Source organism: Triticum aestivum, chromosome 6A (assembly GCF_018294505.1).
Source record: "Triticum aestivum cultivar Chinese Spring chromosome 6A, IWGSC CS RefSeq v2.1, whole genome shotgun sequence".
In the NCBI taxonomy this organism is placed as follows: Eukaryota; Viridiplantae; Streptophyta; class Magnoliopsida; order Poales; family Poaceae; genus Triticum; species Triticum aestivum.
Window position 1 is genome coordinate 477,356,411 of NC_057809.1, and position 16,386 is coordinate 477,372,796.

General features: G+C 51.1%; 1 protein-coding gene across 1 annotated transcript; it reads right to left on the bottom strand.

Annotated features, from left to right (window-relative positions):
• Positions 1-10,420: 10,420 nt before the first annotated feature.
• On the bottom strand, positions 10,421-14,132 carry LOC123127982 (probable methyltransferase PMT15). Its single transcript, XM_044547867.1, has 6 exons — positions 13,286-14,132; positions 12,224-12,434; positions 11,837-12,134; positions 11,368-11,760; positions 11,143-11,220; positions 10,421-11,045 (listed from the first exon to the last, which is right to left on the bottom strand). The coding sequence occupies exons 1-6, from the start codon at positions 14,012-14,014 to the stop codon at positions 10,829-10,831; spliced, it is 1,926 nt and encodes a 641-aa protein (XP_044403802.1). The 5' UTR covers positions 14,015-14,132; the 3' UTR covers positions 10,421-10,828.
• Positions 14,133-16,386: the final 2,254 nt, after the last annotated feature.

Consider the following 16,386-nt stretch of genomic DNA (forward strand, 5'->3'; position numbering starts at 1 on the left):
GGCAATGGCGGTGCACGCCGAGGGAAGAGAGAAGAGAAGCTAGCGCAAGATATGGCTGCAACAAGCACGGGGAGCTAAGTTGGGAGATTGCATCTCTTTATATAGCGGTCTCGTCGGAAATGCCGCGGGAGGCTGCCAGGCAGGAACTTAAACAATTGGGAGGAGGAGAATTATTGCCGCAGAATCCTTCCAAGTGTGTATCTTTTTGACGGAAAAACCCTTTCCTCAAGCTTGCGCAAGATCTGCTCTCGTTTGCCGTGGTGTTATGTTCCGACGACTGTGCTACACGCCACAGGGGGTAAGCTGTTGTGTTCTGAACTTTTCAGAGTGGTTAACACTTTCAGTCTGACCGACCATTGTCCGTGAGCATCATTCAGGATAAAAGCATGTACAGCTAGCAATGTATTTGCCGGCTGTTCCCCAGACCATGAGTTGTTCTCTTGGCATCTGTTAGGTGATTAGGCGAAACACTGAGTTATGCACTTAGGTTTAAAAGAAATGGTCCGTGTGTGGCCGTGTCTTCCCATTTTGCCTTTTTGGTTGGACAGTAGTTATAGGTTCAATGTAGATGGCAATTAGTTCGACGGGATCAAACAGTTCGGTTCGGTGGGAATGCGAAGGTCTGTTGTATTAGGAAGAAATCATACTCGTACTTGTGAAGTGTCAAGACTAGCTAGGCTGTCGATCCCATGTAAACTCTGTGGATAAGAAACTAAGAACACCTGGCGGGGTACACAGTAGAACAGTAGAAGAAAAGGGTAGAATATTCACCGGCACACCAGAATTGTCAAATGCCGATCGACAGCGAGTCAACACTTTGTTTTTGTTATCGATCGCTTTTGGCCTGTTGCTGTGAGCATCAGAGCATGCATCGATCTAGTAAGACGTCGCGATCACAAGTGCGGTAGACCCACAGCCCCCAGCTAGGTGTACGTACTGTACCAGCAGAGTGTAGGTACATGTTCTTTCCTTCCAGACTATCTTATGCAAATAATCTACTTGTGCTAGCCCTGAATCAAGCACAGCAGCTGGCATACATGCATACGCATGCATTGCAGATCGACATGGATCGCGGAATCTTCCATGAACGTCATACGCACTGTCGTTGGGACGACTGATTGATCGATCACGCGTGAACTTGTCACGTCAGGTTTAAGTGTGCGCGCGCGCGCGCGTGTGTGTGTGTTCGTGACAAGTGGTTCCACGCACGTACGGCCACGTACGTACGTGCTCGTCCCTTAAGATCCATGCCGCCATTTTCGTCTGCATGTTTGTCGGTCGACACGGTCGTCGTGTCGATCTGGCCGGCCGGGTCGCCTTCCTCCAGATGTTCATGCATGCACCTTTAGCTTACGTACGTACGTGCATGCATATTGCATACACGTGTGCTCGTTCGCGGAGGAGAATTGCACCGTCCTATCAATTCTCCCATTGATTATTTTTTGAAACGAGGCAAAATATTTGCCATTTCCATTGATTAAAAAGAAGAGAATTACCGGTTAATTGACGGAAGACCGAGCTAAAACCGATACAACCCAACCCACATGACATGGGCATCACCGGCCATCCTGGCCACCGACATGGGACACAACCCCGACGGCACATGCCACCAAATGGCCACACACGCAAGCAACCGACAGCTCCGACTTTGACGGCGAGCCTCACAAGGAAGATATGCAGGACTTGCGCCGACCGTGCCCTCCGCAAACCGGAAGAGCACCTCGGACACGCCGGGAAGAACCGACTACCGAAGTCCAAGCCGCGACCCGAGCTCCTCTCGACGCCATCATCGTTGCCAACCAGAAACCAGCGCCCCGCCTCAGCAAACCACGCGGCGAAGATGCCACCATCCACGGCGAAGATGCCGCAATCCACTAGTCTCTCGGTCGTAGCCGGCTCCGAGACGATGCCCCCAATGAGGAGAAAGACGCGAAGACGCCTCCATCGCCTGATCCAGCGGATCTGAGGTTTCCCTCCGGAGCCAAAGACGTGGGGAGGAGCACCTCCACGGCGACGCTTCCAAGAAAGATCACGACACCTGCGGGCGCCGCCGTCGCCGGCTCCGATGAAGACCGGAGCAAGAATTTCTCCCGGAGAGCACCACCCCCACCGACCGCCGCCCACCAATCACCACCCCTGCTGAGGCTGACCTCACCCTAGCCACGGGATCCCACGATCCACCGCGCCCAGGCACGCACCACCCCTGGCCGTAGCCGCCGTCCACCACCGCAACACCATAGTGACCACCACCACCGCAGCAACCATCGCATCGCAAGGAGCAGCAGCAAGAACAGAACCACCAAGGCCAGATCCAGATCGGAGCAGCTCCAGCGAAGCAGCATGGTAGACGAGCAGGCCCTGCACCGCAGCACACCTCGAGCTCCGAAGATGCCACGCCCGTCGCGCCCCACCAGCCACCGCGCCCGCCGCGCGCAGTCACCACCGCGCCCGGCCAAGGATCTGCGCCCCGCGCTCACATCCAGAGCCGAGAGCCGGCCCAACCACGCGCGCCGTCCACTCCCAGGTCACGGCCGGAGCCCGGACCGAGGCCGCCGCCCCGGCGCCCCAACCTCTGGCCGCAGCCGCCGCCAAGCCGAACGCCGGCCGCCCGTCCGCGCCGGCCGCCGCCGGCGAGGTCCTAGATCGGGACCGCCCAAGCGCGAATGACCGCGACCGCGCCTGCGGCCACGCGCCCACCGCCACGATCAAACGCCTCGCCGTGCGCCGAAGACCACCTCCGCCGCGCGCCAGGACGCTGCCCCGAGGCCGAGCGCCGGACAGCTGCCTATCGCCCGCGAGATCCCCTTCTCCCGAGCGACAGCAGCCAGAGAGCGCGCCCCGCCGCCGCCGGCTCCGCACAGGCTTTGCCTGCCGGAGGCCACCGGCGACGGCGTGGAAGAGAGAGCCGGGGAGAGGGGGAGGCTGCGGGGGACGGGGGCCGCCGCCCGTGTCGCCCCGGGGAAGGAGCGGCGCGGGGGCCGGGATGCGCTAGTTTTCGGCAACTCTCCTATTGATTATGATTAATGAATTGATCAGCTCCGCACGACCGGACTGCAAGTATGAACCCGTGACACGGCCGGCACTGGCACGACCGAAGAGCGAAGATCGGTCTTGGAGAGGTGTAGTTGAGCAGCTAACCGAGTGAGATTGGCACGTATCTAGCTAGTATCTCTGTGAAAGTTGGCACTAGTGAAAACAAGTCTCGCTCCTGCTCCCGTAGTGGAGTACATATCTGCATAGCTCCATCGACGCCGTTCTTTAAATGCATCGTTGTTCGCGTGGCTGGTTGGCTAACTCGAGCCGGAGAAGCGTAGTCCACGAGTTATATTCGTGTAGATCGCCATGAGGCGATCGGTCGGTCGGGGGAAAAGGCTGATCGCGTCATTGCTTCCCAACGACCATACGCAGTCTGAGGATGACAACAGATCAATCCAAGAGCGAAGAGATCTGGACATCTAGCTAGAGAATTTGTCAACTAGAGTAGATAGATCGATGCCAAGCGCAAGCAATTCTTAGATTACATCCACACCTGTATAGCCGTAATCTTGTCATTATTCTGCACCTTATTCTTGTTCCGTGGATTCCCTTCCTCTGACCAGTTACCCATGGATTAGTTTAAGATCTCACAAAGATCTTCTACTGGTTGGTATAAGGTCACGAGGGCAAGGTGCGCGTGTATAACTTACACGCGGGAATCATCCGGGCTTATGCCCAAATCTTGGAGATATTCGATGTACCGGAACTCCAACCTCTATCCTTGCCCCGGGAATAAGATGCCTCAACAAAAGTACCAAGGGCATCTCCAAAACCTCAAACCGGACACCGAATCCGTTCGCCTACTGGCCGGAGAACCATGACTTTGGCATCGTACGGTGAGCGGAGAGATGAAGATGTCTGGTGAGTGAAGACAGAGAGCAGCGGAGATGTCAGGATGTGCAGTGAGTGGAGACGAAGAGGCGATGAGAGAGTGAGCAGAGAGGAGTGGTGCGGTGTGGTGCGGACGGCGCCGGAGCCGTGCTCAAATAGGCGCGGCCAAGTGCTCAAATAGGCGCGGCCAAGCGAACAGACGGGCAACCGGCTTCAATGCGGCGCACCGACGAAAGTAGGCTTCTTGGTCGCCGTGTCGGTATTGAAACGGTGTCGCCCACTCGTCTAGTCGCAGGCCCTGTGGAGTCGGTCCACTCTGGAGTGGCCTGACCGACGTGAATATGCAGCTACCGCTTCACGCGAAAAGCGTTTCGGGATTAGAGGTCACGGTCGTGGTGTCCGTTTGGATGCCTGTAAAGCTCCCCTAATTTGCGGCGCCCGAATCACGAAATTTCGCAGAAGCAGGCGCTTCCGTGGATCTATATGGTACCGTGTAGCGTCTCCGAATGTTTACGGGCGTTTCGGGAGTGCGTGTTGGACATGCGAGATATCTAAGGGAGGTGTTACTCTGAAAAAAGACGATTATCAAATAGACGACCATTTCGATTAATTACATCAATGCACAAGCTGCGTTCTTGTTCTCGGGTGTCACTGGATACGCCATCCGTTTGCTTAGCCGCGTCGATAGGTGTCCATCCAAGCGGTCAAAGTCAGACCTCTCTAGCCTCGATCGGTTACGGACCGGTCAAAGTACCAAGTTAAACGCCTCAGCCGATGAGTTTTTTTCCCTTTTCTTTTGAGAACCACCATACCAGGATGCGTATATCTGCCTGCACTTCACGGCACCACACAAATGCCATCTTCATACGAACGTATGCGTCCATGTGCATGCATGCATGCATGCCTCAACACTGTATCCGAAGGCTTATCAAAATGAGACCAACCAAGGGTTAAGGGCATCTTGAACGCAGACCTGTAAATTTCTCGTACGAGTTTGTTTTTATATCCGGACGTGGTTCATGGACATAATACGGGTGAGAGCAATCCAACGCTAATTGCAGCTGTGAGGAAAAAAAGTAGATGGAGACCATGCATATGGTGGAATATTTGTGGGTTGGGAGGACAGAGAAGAGGGGGACCATACATGTGCCGATGGGAGGAGAGAAAGAAGAGGGAGACCATGCATATGATTGGTCAATTGCATGTCTGGACTATGGCAAATCTTCCTCACATTTGTCTCCAAAATACCGGAATTTAGACGTCCGGATAGTTTCGCAGACTGATACAGATCTCCATTGGATTGCCAAAGTGAAGAAATGTGTCCGGTCAGACATATACCGGCGTTTTACAGGTCTTCCTTGGAGATGCCCTAAGAGCATTTACAACTGGACTTGGCAAATCGGACCCCTCACGCGGACGTGAGCGGACGCATCCGCGGACAGTGACTGGTCATGTCTTAAATATTTGATTCACAACCGGATACCTCAAATTAGAAATCTCAAATCCATATTATTACTTGCTATGTAAACAAATCTTTGAGCGGGCGGTTCTGTCGTGCCCATGTTCGGCGACTGGCTGCGCTCCACAGAGTGTTGGTCCGGTCGTCGGCAAGGTAGAGTAGTGCATGGGACACGAGCTGGCTCATGGGACTCAAGGCGTCGCCGTCTTCCATGCCCTACTCTTCATCGTCAGAGCCTGGAACCTGAATGGTGCCGGTGGATGTTAGATCGATGATGGATCCATCCTGGGACGAGCCGGCGACATGCACCATGACGCAGTTGCGGCGCCCGAACTCGTGCACCATACGGGGCACTAGAGAATGCAACTTCGCCTCGCCGACGTCCACCGCCGCGAGGGTTGCTGCCGCCTCCCGCGTCCGCTGCCTCGCACGGCATGCCGTGCCATGTTTGCGTCAGACAATGCCTATAGTGGCGCCCATGACCTTGGCGCGCCAATGGAGGGGTTGCACATCCGCCGCCGTGTTCGGACGCCAGACGGACGGCACCGCCTCCGGTGAGGCATCGATGGCTCGCTTAGCGTTGGATCCTTGCGTCATTTGAACAGACTCAATAGATTCCCGACAGAAGGAGTCTGAACGCTGCCTCACACGGACCTCCTTCCGAGAGCGGCGGAGCGCAAGCCAGACGGCCATCTCCTCCTCTGGGCCGCGTGGGATGAGCATGTTGTCAACGGATCTGGAGGTGAAGGCAGGCCCGACCGTGAGGGAGTGCGAACGGGGCGGCCGCCCCGGGCCCCCCGTTTGGAGGGGCCCCTAGGTATGTGTTCTGCTTTTCTAGGAGCCTAGCGCCCATGTATCATCTACTGCCAAATTCAGAAAAAGAAGGGTGTCATCTACTCCCTCCGTTCCATAAAGAGTGTGTATTTGACTTTAAAATATATCCACAAAAAAGTGTATTCCTATCTTTCAATGCATTTTAAAGTAGAAAAAAATATTTTTCTCTCTTATCATACGGTAATCAAGACCAATAACATTGTACACATGGTTTTCTTAATTTCTACATGCACTTAGCTTATTGAGAATTGGGTAATTAAAGAGAAGAAAGATGGTAGCTTGCCTTTTCAATACATTTTTTGCTCCACTTTATATTTTTTCTTAAAATTTCTATATGTATTTTTCACCGGAGGGAGTGAGTACTCGCTAGTTTGCAAATGAGCGCCCGTCCCTGATTTCCTTCTGCTAGCCGCTACTCATGGATGATAACAACATCGCTATACATTGTTTGGGTTATGAATTTTGAGTTTGGCGACCTACTGATATTTGCTAATCTCAGTCGATAAGACGACGGCTATACATGTGTTGACATCAACATGAATGATAACAACATGACTATGATTATGAGTATTTAAATCATTTGTTAGTCCTGATGAGGTATTGTTTTTACTACGACGCTTCACACAACTAAATACTAACACACTTTACTTCTGTACTATGGAACATATTCGTAAAGAATATAGTAATATATAAAAAATAGTGTATTTCATTTAGCTGACAATTCAACATATTTCATACAATTTTTTTATGTGTATGTTAAGGGCATTTGAGTCTAGCTTTCGCTCTAGACCCCCGAAATCTCAGGACCGGCCCTGGGTGAAAGATTCGGATCCGCTGCCCACTGTGCTGGAGACGGCCGGGATCGCTGAACGGGAGCTTGAGTGGCGGAGGGGAGTGGAGCGGAGTGGAGTGAAGTGGCTCGGGTTTGGTCCGGCAAGCGGATGGGGAGGAATATATGTGGGGTCGGGTGGGCCAGCGTGGGCCGGGTCTGACATGGCGGACGCGCCCGGGCACCCCCATATCCACTCCATATTTGGGTTGGATATGAGGGGTACCGATCAGCCTGGCATTTGAGACCCGTTTGAGGCGCCCATCTGGATCGATTTTTTGTGACCAGTCAGTGATCGGATCGTCCACATAGACGTTTGAGGTGGATTTGGGGCATCCAGCTGTAAATGCTCTAACTCTTGCTGGCTTTTTTTTTTGTAGATACTCCGCCAGCGCCGCGCGCTACAGCTGAGGCTCGAACCCTGGCGGGCTGGCAGCTACCGCAGCTGCCCAGCCAACGGGTCGATGCCCCGTTCTCTACCCGAAGGCTTATTACGCGTGCAACATCTCAGCTTAGAAACTAGGTATACATAAAAATGAGATCCATAGGCACTAGCACCAAGTGCATATTTTTACATAAGAAGCCCATTCAGATGAAGCACAAGAAATTCGGTCCTGACAGGATTCAAACCATAAGCACAGGATACACCGGCACGGGATGCCTAGTTTTCATAACCAGACATACATACACCGCACACCGATAAATTATTTTCCTTTTTTGTCTATGGTGCTGCGTTGTGGCTAACTGTTGACTGAGCTTACGTAGCATAAACCTAAAAGTTAACCCACTCACAGAGATCACTAAGACCATCGGTCAGTCTGATATAAGCTTCTTAGAGAAGGTTATATGTTACTCAACGTGCAGTAAACAATTGGCATGTTGCTCAGGGTATGAGAATAAAATTGGAAGGGACAAATGGTGGTAAAGGTGAAATAAAGATAGGTAGGTACACGTGAAACTGCGCCTATGTCCTGTTATTTCTTGAAAAGCACTTCTCTGTTCTTTTGCTTGGCGAACACAACACATTTCAGACATAGATCTTTTGACTGCCTTATTGGATTCTTTGAAGTGGTTATAACGTTTTGACCATAAAGTCCAGATGATTTCACGGAAGCGCCCGCGTTAGGTTTTCATAAATACGAGTGCAATGGTTTTTCCTACAAAAATTAGTTGCATTTTTACTGCCTAGCTACGATCGAGTGACAATAGTTTACCCCTTAGTTGTGACACTGTGATAATTTCTACCATTTTGTTACTTTACCGAACTAAGAAGCTACTAGATCCATTTGGGCGGAAAATTCCAACGCGTACTCGTTAGAGGCAATACAAAATTCCCCGCGAAAAATAGGCAATATAAAATGATGTCAAACTTGATCATATTCAGTCAAACCCGAATGAAACTGTTGCCGTTCAGGTATAACTAGCTCACCACATTGCTCATGTGTCATACTGAGACTGAGTTGTCCAGCTAGTCGTTCGACCCATCATCATTGACACATGGGTCCACCCTGTCAGCTTGGGTAAAATAGTAAAATTAAGTACAACCCCGTCACAGAGTCACTACTTAACTGACAAAATTCTTAGACATGATAGGCGTTGCAGCAAGATCACAACTAAGGGGGGAAAAGGCAGAATTTACTCAAAAGAAATGTTGATGTTGCTAACCAAACGCAAGACAAGACTGACGTTGTGTTAGTGTAGTAAATACTACTGTATCACTTACCATTCCTAGCAACTAAATTGTTCTTTGCCCTTGCATACATCGATGAAGTTACAGCTTGTCCATATGCCAGTCCGCGCTGAACTCACATGAATATGACAGACCATGTTATACTGTCTGAATGTCCGTAACTGTCGAGTTGGCAGTTTGGAGAGATTATGCTGATTGCTAGCTACCGTAGAATCCTACTCCCTCCGTTCCTAAATATTTGTCTTTCTAGTCATTTCAATAAGTGACTACATACGGAGCAAAATGAGTGAATCTACACTCTAAAATATGTCTACATACATCCGTATGTAGTAGTCATTTGAAATGTCTAAAAAGACAAATATTTAGAAACAGAGGGAGTAGAACATACACTACTTGGTTTGCATGAGTTGTCACCTATGACTCCTAGCACAGACATGCAGACAGCGTTCGTGCCTATGAACCGCCAAAAAGTTGATATTTCAGGGATTTCGGGCTAATTTTCTTATTTTGTTTGATTGGCTGGCATCGCTCGCAGGTAGCAGCAGCCAGCGGCCCATCTCGTTCCCTTTCTGAAAGGGCAACCGAGGTGCAAGTTGAGAGGTGCCATGTTTCCAAAGGCAATGACCTGACAAGAATTGCAGTTGGGTTTTGTCGATAGACTGGTCAAGGCAAACCTCGGATACATGCGAATGCATGGACACTAGCTTGAAGCAACAAGAAAATGTCTCAACTTGCTGGTGGTTCATATGCTATGCTCCTCTTAGACCCAAAGACTTTCGCCTGGTGTTTCATATAAAGCCACAAAATCTTGTAACAGACGCCACACCCACTGAAAACCTCAGTTTGCAATTACAGTCGAAAACCGGGCAGAAATGCAAGGCAAATCGGCAGGCCGCCGCACCGCGTACGCAGCTCTCTGAGCCAACAAAGTCTTAGGCCCTGTTCAAAGTCATTCCAGCTCCTAAAATTACGAGGAGCTGCGGAGCATCTGTTTCCCAGCTCCGTGTTTTTTAACTCCAGCTTTGGAAGCGGAATGGTGGAGTGGCGGGTCTCCGAACAGGGTCTTAATTAACGAGTGAAGAGCCTTGATCGCCTTCAGCACGCCCCCGCAGTGCTTGCCAGCCACTGAGTCATTGTGCAGGTGGAATTTTTTTATGCAAATACTTTTACTCTTGCCGCTACAGAACAAAAAAAGAATCCCCACCTGCGCATCATCCGGTTTTCAAAATGTGAAGTTTTTCACATTCAAAATGGGCCGAATCGGGAGGTCAGGCTTACAACATGCCAGCCTACTCAACAATGATCCACGGGCCCAAGAAAAGCAGCCCAGGATAATAAAATTTCAATCACTCGTTTCAAAAAAAAAAAAATCAAACACCAGGCAGTAAAAGCAGTCCAAATCAGGACTGAACAAATTAACCTGTTCATGTACCGCGAAACTGTTGGCCTTGCTGTTACAACTGTTAGCTGCGAGTGTTTGGACACTCCTCCGTACTGTCCAAAATATGTGGGCATGCAGTATGGGCCAATGGGAAAGTTTCAGATCAGACTCTTTAGACTTTAGAGAGGCCTCCTGCCCTGTCAATATGTCTGTATCAATTCAATTCATGACCCCATTATCCCCCCTAGCGCTTCTGAGACGGTCCCCATTTTGTCGCCGGTCGGGCATCCTAAGCATGTAGCCTCACACAGTTGCGAGATCTGAAGAAGAAAAAAGGCATATAGCCTCACACAGTTGCGAGATCTGAAAGCCTAAGTTGGCTATGAATAAATCCTGAATCCAGTGTTGCTCATCAGTTAACTTTTCTGAAGACATGCCAAGCTGGATTTTAAATACTCCCCCGTATCAAAATATAAGACGTTTTTTAACAGTCATAGTATCAAGAAACATCTTATATCTTGATACAGAGGGAGTAACTCGCAAACAGTACTTCTATTAATCACTTGATGCAATTTAGCGATCAAGTGACACATACAAATTATGCCGTGTTTTACAGCTTACTTGGAGACGAATTTCCTATATAAAGACATAAATAAAGAGCATAAAATAGGCAGTTCATGGAGCTACAACAAATGGCGATCCAACTTTGAGATCTTCCGAGCAATGTGCTTATGAGCAATACTATATAGATGCTATACTCCACTGGTGCTATTGGTTCTTGGCAGTCCAATACGTCTTGGCAACCAGGAGGATCTTCTCCCGGACGAGCGGGCCGTCTTCGTGGTCGACGATCTGGCTGTCCCACCTCATCCGGTCGGAGACGCTCTTGACCTTCACCAGCATGTCCACGTCGTCTCTGATGATCACCGTGCCCTCGGGCCTCAGGACCCTGTCCATCTCCAGCAGAATGGTGTCCATCTCACACCTTGCAGAGTGGCAAGCCGGCCCGTCGTCAGAGAGGGTGAACACTGACGCAAGTTCATTACAGGGGAGTTTTGATGCAGATTATGTATGTATGTTACCTGCTCTTGTACAGAGTGAAGACCGAGTCGGCGTGGATGAGATCGTAGGTCCGCGGATAGGTGGACGTGCCCTCGCACCTGCAGTGAATTAATGGATGCAACGAGATCAGAAACCGTACGTTGCGAGACCACGACGCCGACACCGACACCGGCGCACCGCTGGTGATCACTGTGGTAGGGGCCATGCAGTGGTACGACTGGTGTGCCCGGTGGTAGAGGACTAACCAGTCCTGGTAGCTTCCGATGAGGCCGCGCTCGTAGACCACCCCGAGTGCGCTGGAATTGGCCACGGCCGGGACCATGTTCATGACCCACAGCGGGTAGCTCGCCAGCGCCGCCGCGAAGCCGCCGAGGCGGGCGTTCATGTCGAGCACGTTGCGGTACCGTCCTTTCTGCTCGAACTGGTTGATCACCGCCTTGTAGTGGCGGACCCGCTTCTTCCACAGCTCCGTGTCCTGCTGGAACGCCTTGGCCGTCACGCCCTTGACCGTGCCCCGGGAGACCCTGGGCGGCACGGCCGTGAGCCTCTGCGGCCACTTCTTCACCGCGCCGCCGGCCACCTCGCTCGCGTCCGAGACCTCCGGCAGTGGCGTCACGCAGGCCTCCATCTTGTCGTACCTACCATGAGAGCTCAATTACAGCAACGAAACTGGTAAGTTAATGTTAATGACTCGATGTGGTCTGTGATAATTACCACGCTGCGTCGGCATTTTTCTTGGAGCAGAACGGCGGCGACTTGGCGGCCTTGCGGGAGGCCTTGCAGCCGGCGTGGTTGGCGGGTTTCTGCCAGACGGCGATGTCGCCGGCCTCCTTGATCTTCTTCCAGCAGAGGCTCCGGGCGACCGCCTCGATCGCCTCCTGCTCGGCGTTGAGGTCCTCCTTGCTCCTCTCCCACCCCTTCCAGTACTTCTTCCAGTTGATGGGCGGCCCGGACAGGATCCAGTACCCGCCGGGGCGCAGGACACGGTCCAACTCGATCAGGTACAATCCATCTGCACGTTTTTTCACAGCGCATGCCTGAGCTGAGTGACCAGGGGTGGCATGGAATTGCGTTTCGGTGAAGAGATGACGGTGGGCGTACCGTAGAGGTGCCAGGGGATGAGGCAGCGGGAGCAGTGCGCCATGTCGAAGGCGCGGGCCGGGTAGGTGAGGCGGTTGGAAGCGAGGACGCCGATCATGGCGGGGACGCCGCGCTCCAGCGCGAACTGCACCTGCGCCTCGTGCGAGTCCCGCGGCGCGAAGGACATGGCCAGGATGTCCCGGGACAGCAGGTACGCGCCCCAGCTCGCCACCTGCACGGCCCGCTCACCACGCATCAGACATCGGAGAGGAATGCTACCACTACACTACTACTACTACGTGCCATTTCCGCCATTCCCATGCTACGTACTACCACCACGGTTGGCTTGTTCTGAGGTCCAAAGTGGAAAGTTTCTTCCTACGGAATTACTTCAGGGTTCAGATAGCAGGTCGGCATTCGTGCAGGCAAGTGGTACTAAAATCCAGCCCTATGCGGATCAGCGAATGCACGTGAACGCAGTACATTTGATCGCAAAAAAAAGTTACCCTGCAAACGTTACTGAAAAGATAGACGACACTTGAACGGTGTCACAGGTGCAGGCTGGCAGTACCCATAATTGTGCTACTGTGCATTCGTTGAAAAAAGGCCACGATATTTTTGTCAATAATTTTGTGGCACCGGCTGAAAAGTGACAAGTCAAGCTTTTTTAATGAGTGACAGCTGAGTTCTGACCAGTCAAGTGAATAGCAGATTTTACAGTCCACTCGTGCTGTTTCAATTCTACTAGTTGTAGTTCATAGTTGCATAATTCACAGTTAGGTGAGAATTTCACCAATTCAAATGATGAAAAATATAACAAATGTGTTATTACTAATTAATTCACCCCATGTAATATGTTTTCAACATTCTGCAGTTTGTTCTCTCTAGTACTGCTACTATCTGAGAGTATCTGACAGACCTGTTTTGACCTCGGTTGAGCAAGAAATGTTCGCGTTTCCATTTCTCACTACTCCAGATGCAGTAATACTACCACAAGAACTAAGCCGGTTTCGAGCAAGCAATCCATCCTAAACCTAGTTAAGCAATTAGAGATAATTAAGATTAAGAAGCTTGGTAACTTACCCCGCAGCCGGTGTCGAGCGCGGTGCGGATGGAGCCGTCGTGGAGCGGGATGAGCTTCCCAATGTCGTCGATGTAGGCGTCGGCGCCGTGCGGGAACATGGTCCCGCCGCCGGGGAACCGGAGCTTGTCCCCGTCCACGCGGATCCAGTTCTGCACCGCCTTCTCCACGGTGAGCTCCTTGTGCGGCACGTTGGCGAACCACGCGACGTCGCGGCTGGCCGGCCACGGGAACGGGTTGCGGTACCCGGCGGGCGCCGGCACCAGGCACCGCAGCCGCTCGCGCCCCGAGGGGCAGTGCCGCTCCCGGTACACCAGCCGGTCCCGCGGGTAGCGCAGCGACCGCTTCACGTCCTCGCACGGCGTGTACTCCGAGTACTCGGCCGGGCACGCCGGGTACCTCCGCGGCGCCGAGGACGCGGAGGACGCGGCCCTGGACGCCACGGCGTCGACCGCCGCCGCGTGGTGCGCGGAGAAGTCGAGGGACTGAGCGGCGGCGGCGGTGGTGGTGGAGGGGGTGAGGGTGGTGGTGGTGCAGGAGATGTCGGTGGCAATGGTGACGGAGCGGGAGGGGGAGGAAGGGGAGAAGCCGCCGCCGTGGTGCCAGGCGCCCAGGAGGTAGGAGGCGGAGCAGAGGAGGGCGACGGCGGCGAGCGGCAGGAAGAAGGAGCGCCGGGCGGCGGAGTGGGCGGGGGGGATGTGCAGCTTCGTGGCCGCCGACCGGACCCCCATTGCTCCTTCCTCGCTCTGCTTCGGCAAGCAAGCAAGCACCCGCCCTGTGCTCACTGCTCAGTGCCCACTTCACTCTGGCTTGGTCAGTGTGGTCACTCACTGAGCTGGTAGCCCTGCCCGTTAGGTAGCCAGGCGGGGACACGGGTGTGAATAGCGCGTTTGGGACGCGACTAATATGCACCCGAGTTCATATGCTCCCGCATGAACAGTAAAATCGAAAAAAATAAAAAAAAATTAAAAAATCCAAATTTTTTTTGGAAGAAACATTGACAAAAGTTTTAAGTGCCTGCAAAAATTCATCATGAAATCACATTCCTAGAAGGCGTGGCAAAAAAAACAAAAATAGTACTCTAAAAAAGCTACTTTCAAATGCATTTTGAAGCACTGAATTTGTTTTTTTTACCACGCCTTACAGGAATGTAATTTCATGATGAATTTTTGCAGGCACTTAGAACTTTTGTCAATGTTTCTCCCAAAAAAAAATTGGAATTTTTTGATTTTTTTTCAATTTTTTTCGATTTTACTGTTCATGCGGGAGCATATGAGCTCGGGTGCAGAATGAACTTTTCGGTTTGATTTGATCTACTGTGCGCGGATTAGGTGGTGATTACGAGTAAAAGTCACCCGTAAACAGCTTTTGACCGCGCATCGGTCTGTAATTCTGTGTTCTTATCAAGAATGTTCAGCTCGTGAGGCCACTGGATCTCGATGCTCATGTGATTTGCTCACTGCACACCATTCTAACCTTTTGTTGTTTGTCTTTACTGCTCATGGCCGGTGGCTCTAGCACGTGTTGGAAACATTCGCAGAGCTCAAGTATAAACAAATATCAACAGTTTTATTAGGGCATCTCTAACGTTAACTCGCCAATTTGCTTCGTGTCCGCAAACAAGGGACCAGTTCACCGATACTGATGTATGAGACCGTCATTCAATGCTGTTGGCATACATTTCAAAACCTAATTGAATTAACGGGATGAAATTCATGCAAACACGGCGGATTTCAATAAACTGGACAACATTCATGCAAACACGATGAATTTTCATTACATTTCAAACATTAGAAAGGAAAAAAACGTTCTGGCCCTAAACCTATACTAAGGCGGCGGCCGGCGTCCAAGCCCTTGCCGTCCTCCATCTGCCGTCTCTATGAGCACCAATGATAAGACCGATGAAGTGAAGTTGCGGTCTTCGGCGAGGAAGTGTAGAACATGGGAGACGGACTGGCACACATGACACGCAAGGCCTTGCCGCCTCCCATGCGCTACTCATCCTCGTAGAAGTCCGCGCCTTGTCCGTCGCCGGTGGACATGAGGTCCAAGATGGAAATGTTGGTGCCCCCCTGTCGTCGTCCCACTCCCACCGGACCGCATGAAAGTTTGTCAGCGGCGTGTAGGAGGCGCAACTGATGTTGTTCTCGTCCGCGATCATTTGCAACTGCGCCTCCGTGGCGATCGCTTCCTGGCGAGCGGCGGCTTGAGCACGGGCAGTAGATGGCACGCTGCTCTGTGACAAAGTTGTGGTTCGTCCGGCCATGCCCACCATGACTGCCTCGCTCGCGTGTTCGCTGTCGATTTCTAGGAGGAATAGGTTGTACCGTTGTTCTTCCTACGCCTGCTGAAACACTGATATAGGCACCGACGCAGGCCGCTCCTCCGCCGTGGCAGCGATGAGATGCACTAACAATTTGCTAGTTAAATATGTGATCAAATTTAACCACGATAAGACTAAGAAACATACACGGAGGGTAGTGCCATCAACGGCCTAGCATACTTGCTTTGGCGGGAATATTGTTGATGGTGTGTAAGAGCATTTACAAACCTGATCACATAATTTGGGACCCTATATACCTGCGCGTCCGCTCGGGGTAACCGGGCAAACCGCATTTCTCCCAGTCCATATCCACACACACCTCATATGTCCTATCTCAAATTCATAGAAAACCATGCAAATTACGTACCCTACATAGATCAACATATAAACATAGCAATCCGGCATACAAGCTCCGTCTCGGTGAACAAGTCATTCGCGTAGTTTTAGATCGACGATTTAACTATTTAAATATGTATTATATGTGACAAATATATATATATATATATATATATATATATATATATATATATATATATATATATATAGAAACTATATCCGTGTAGAAATCTAGTGATATACTTTTTATAACATATAACATATTTAATTTCTCAAATCGATGATCTAGAACTATACGAATGATTTATTCACCTAGACGGAGGTACTAGATAACATATAAGCATAACAATCCAACATAGATATGACATTAAAAATTAACACAATCTAATACAAATGGGCATGTCGGAATTCATCACTTCACTAACTTAGATACTTATTAAAACT

Coding starts and splice junctions, on each gene's coding strand:
- LOC123127982 (XM_044547867.1), bottom strand. CDS start 14,014: ATGGGGGTCCGGTCGGCGGCCACGAAGCTGCACATCCCCCCCGCCCAC. Junction 12,435..13,285: donor CGCTCGACACCGGCTGCGGG/GTAAGTTACCAA, acceptor CGGGCCGTGCAG/GTGGCGAGCTGGGGCGCGTA. Junction 12,135..12,223: donor CATCCCCTGGCACCTCTACG/GTACGCCCACCG, acceptor AAAAACGTGCAG/ATGGATTGTACCTGATCGAG.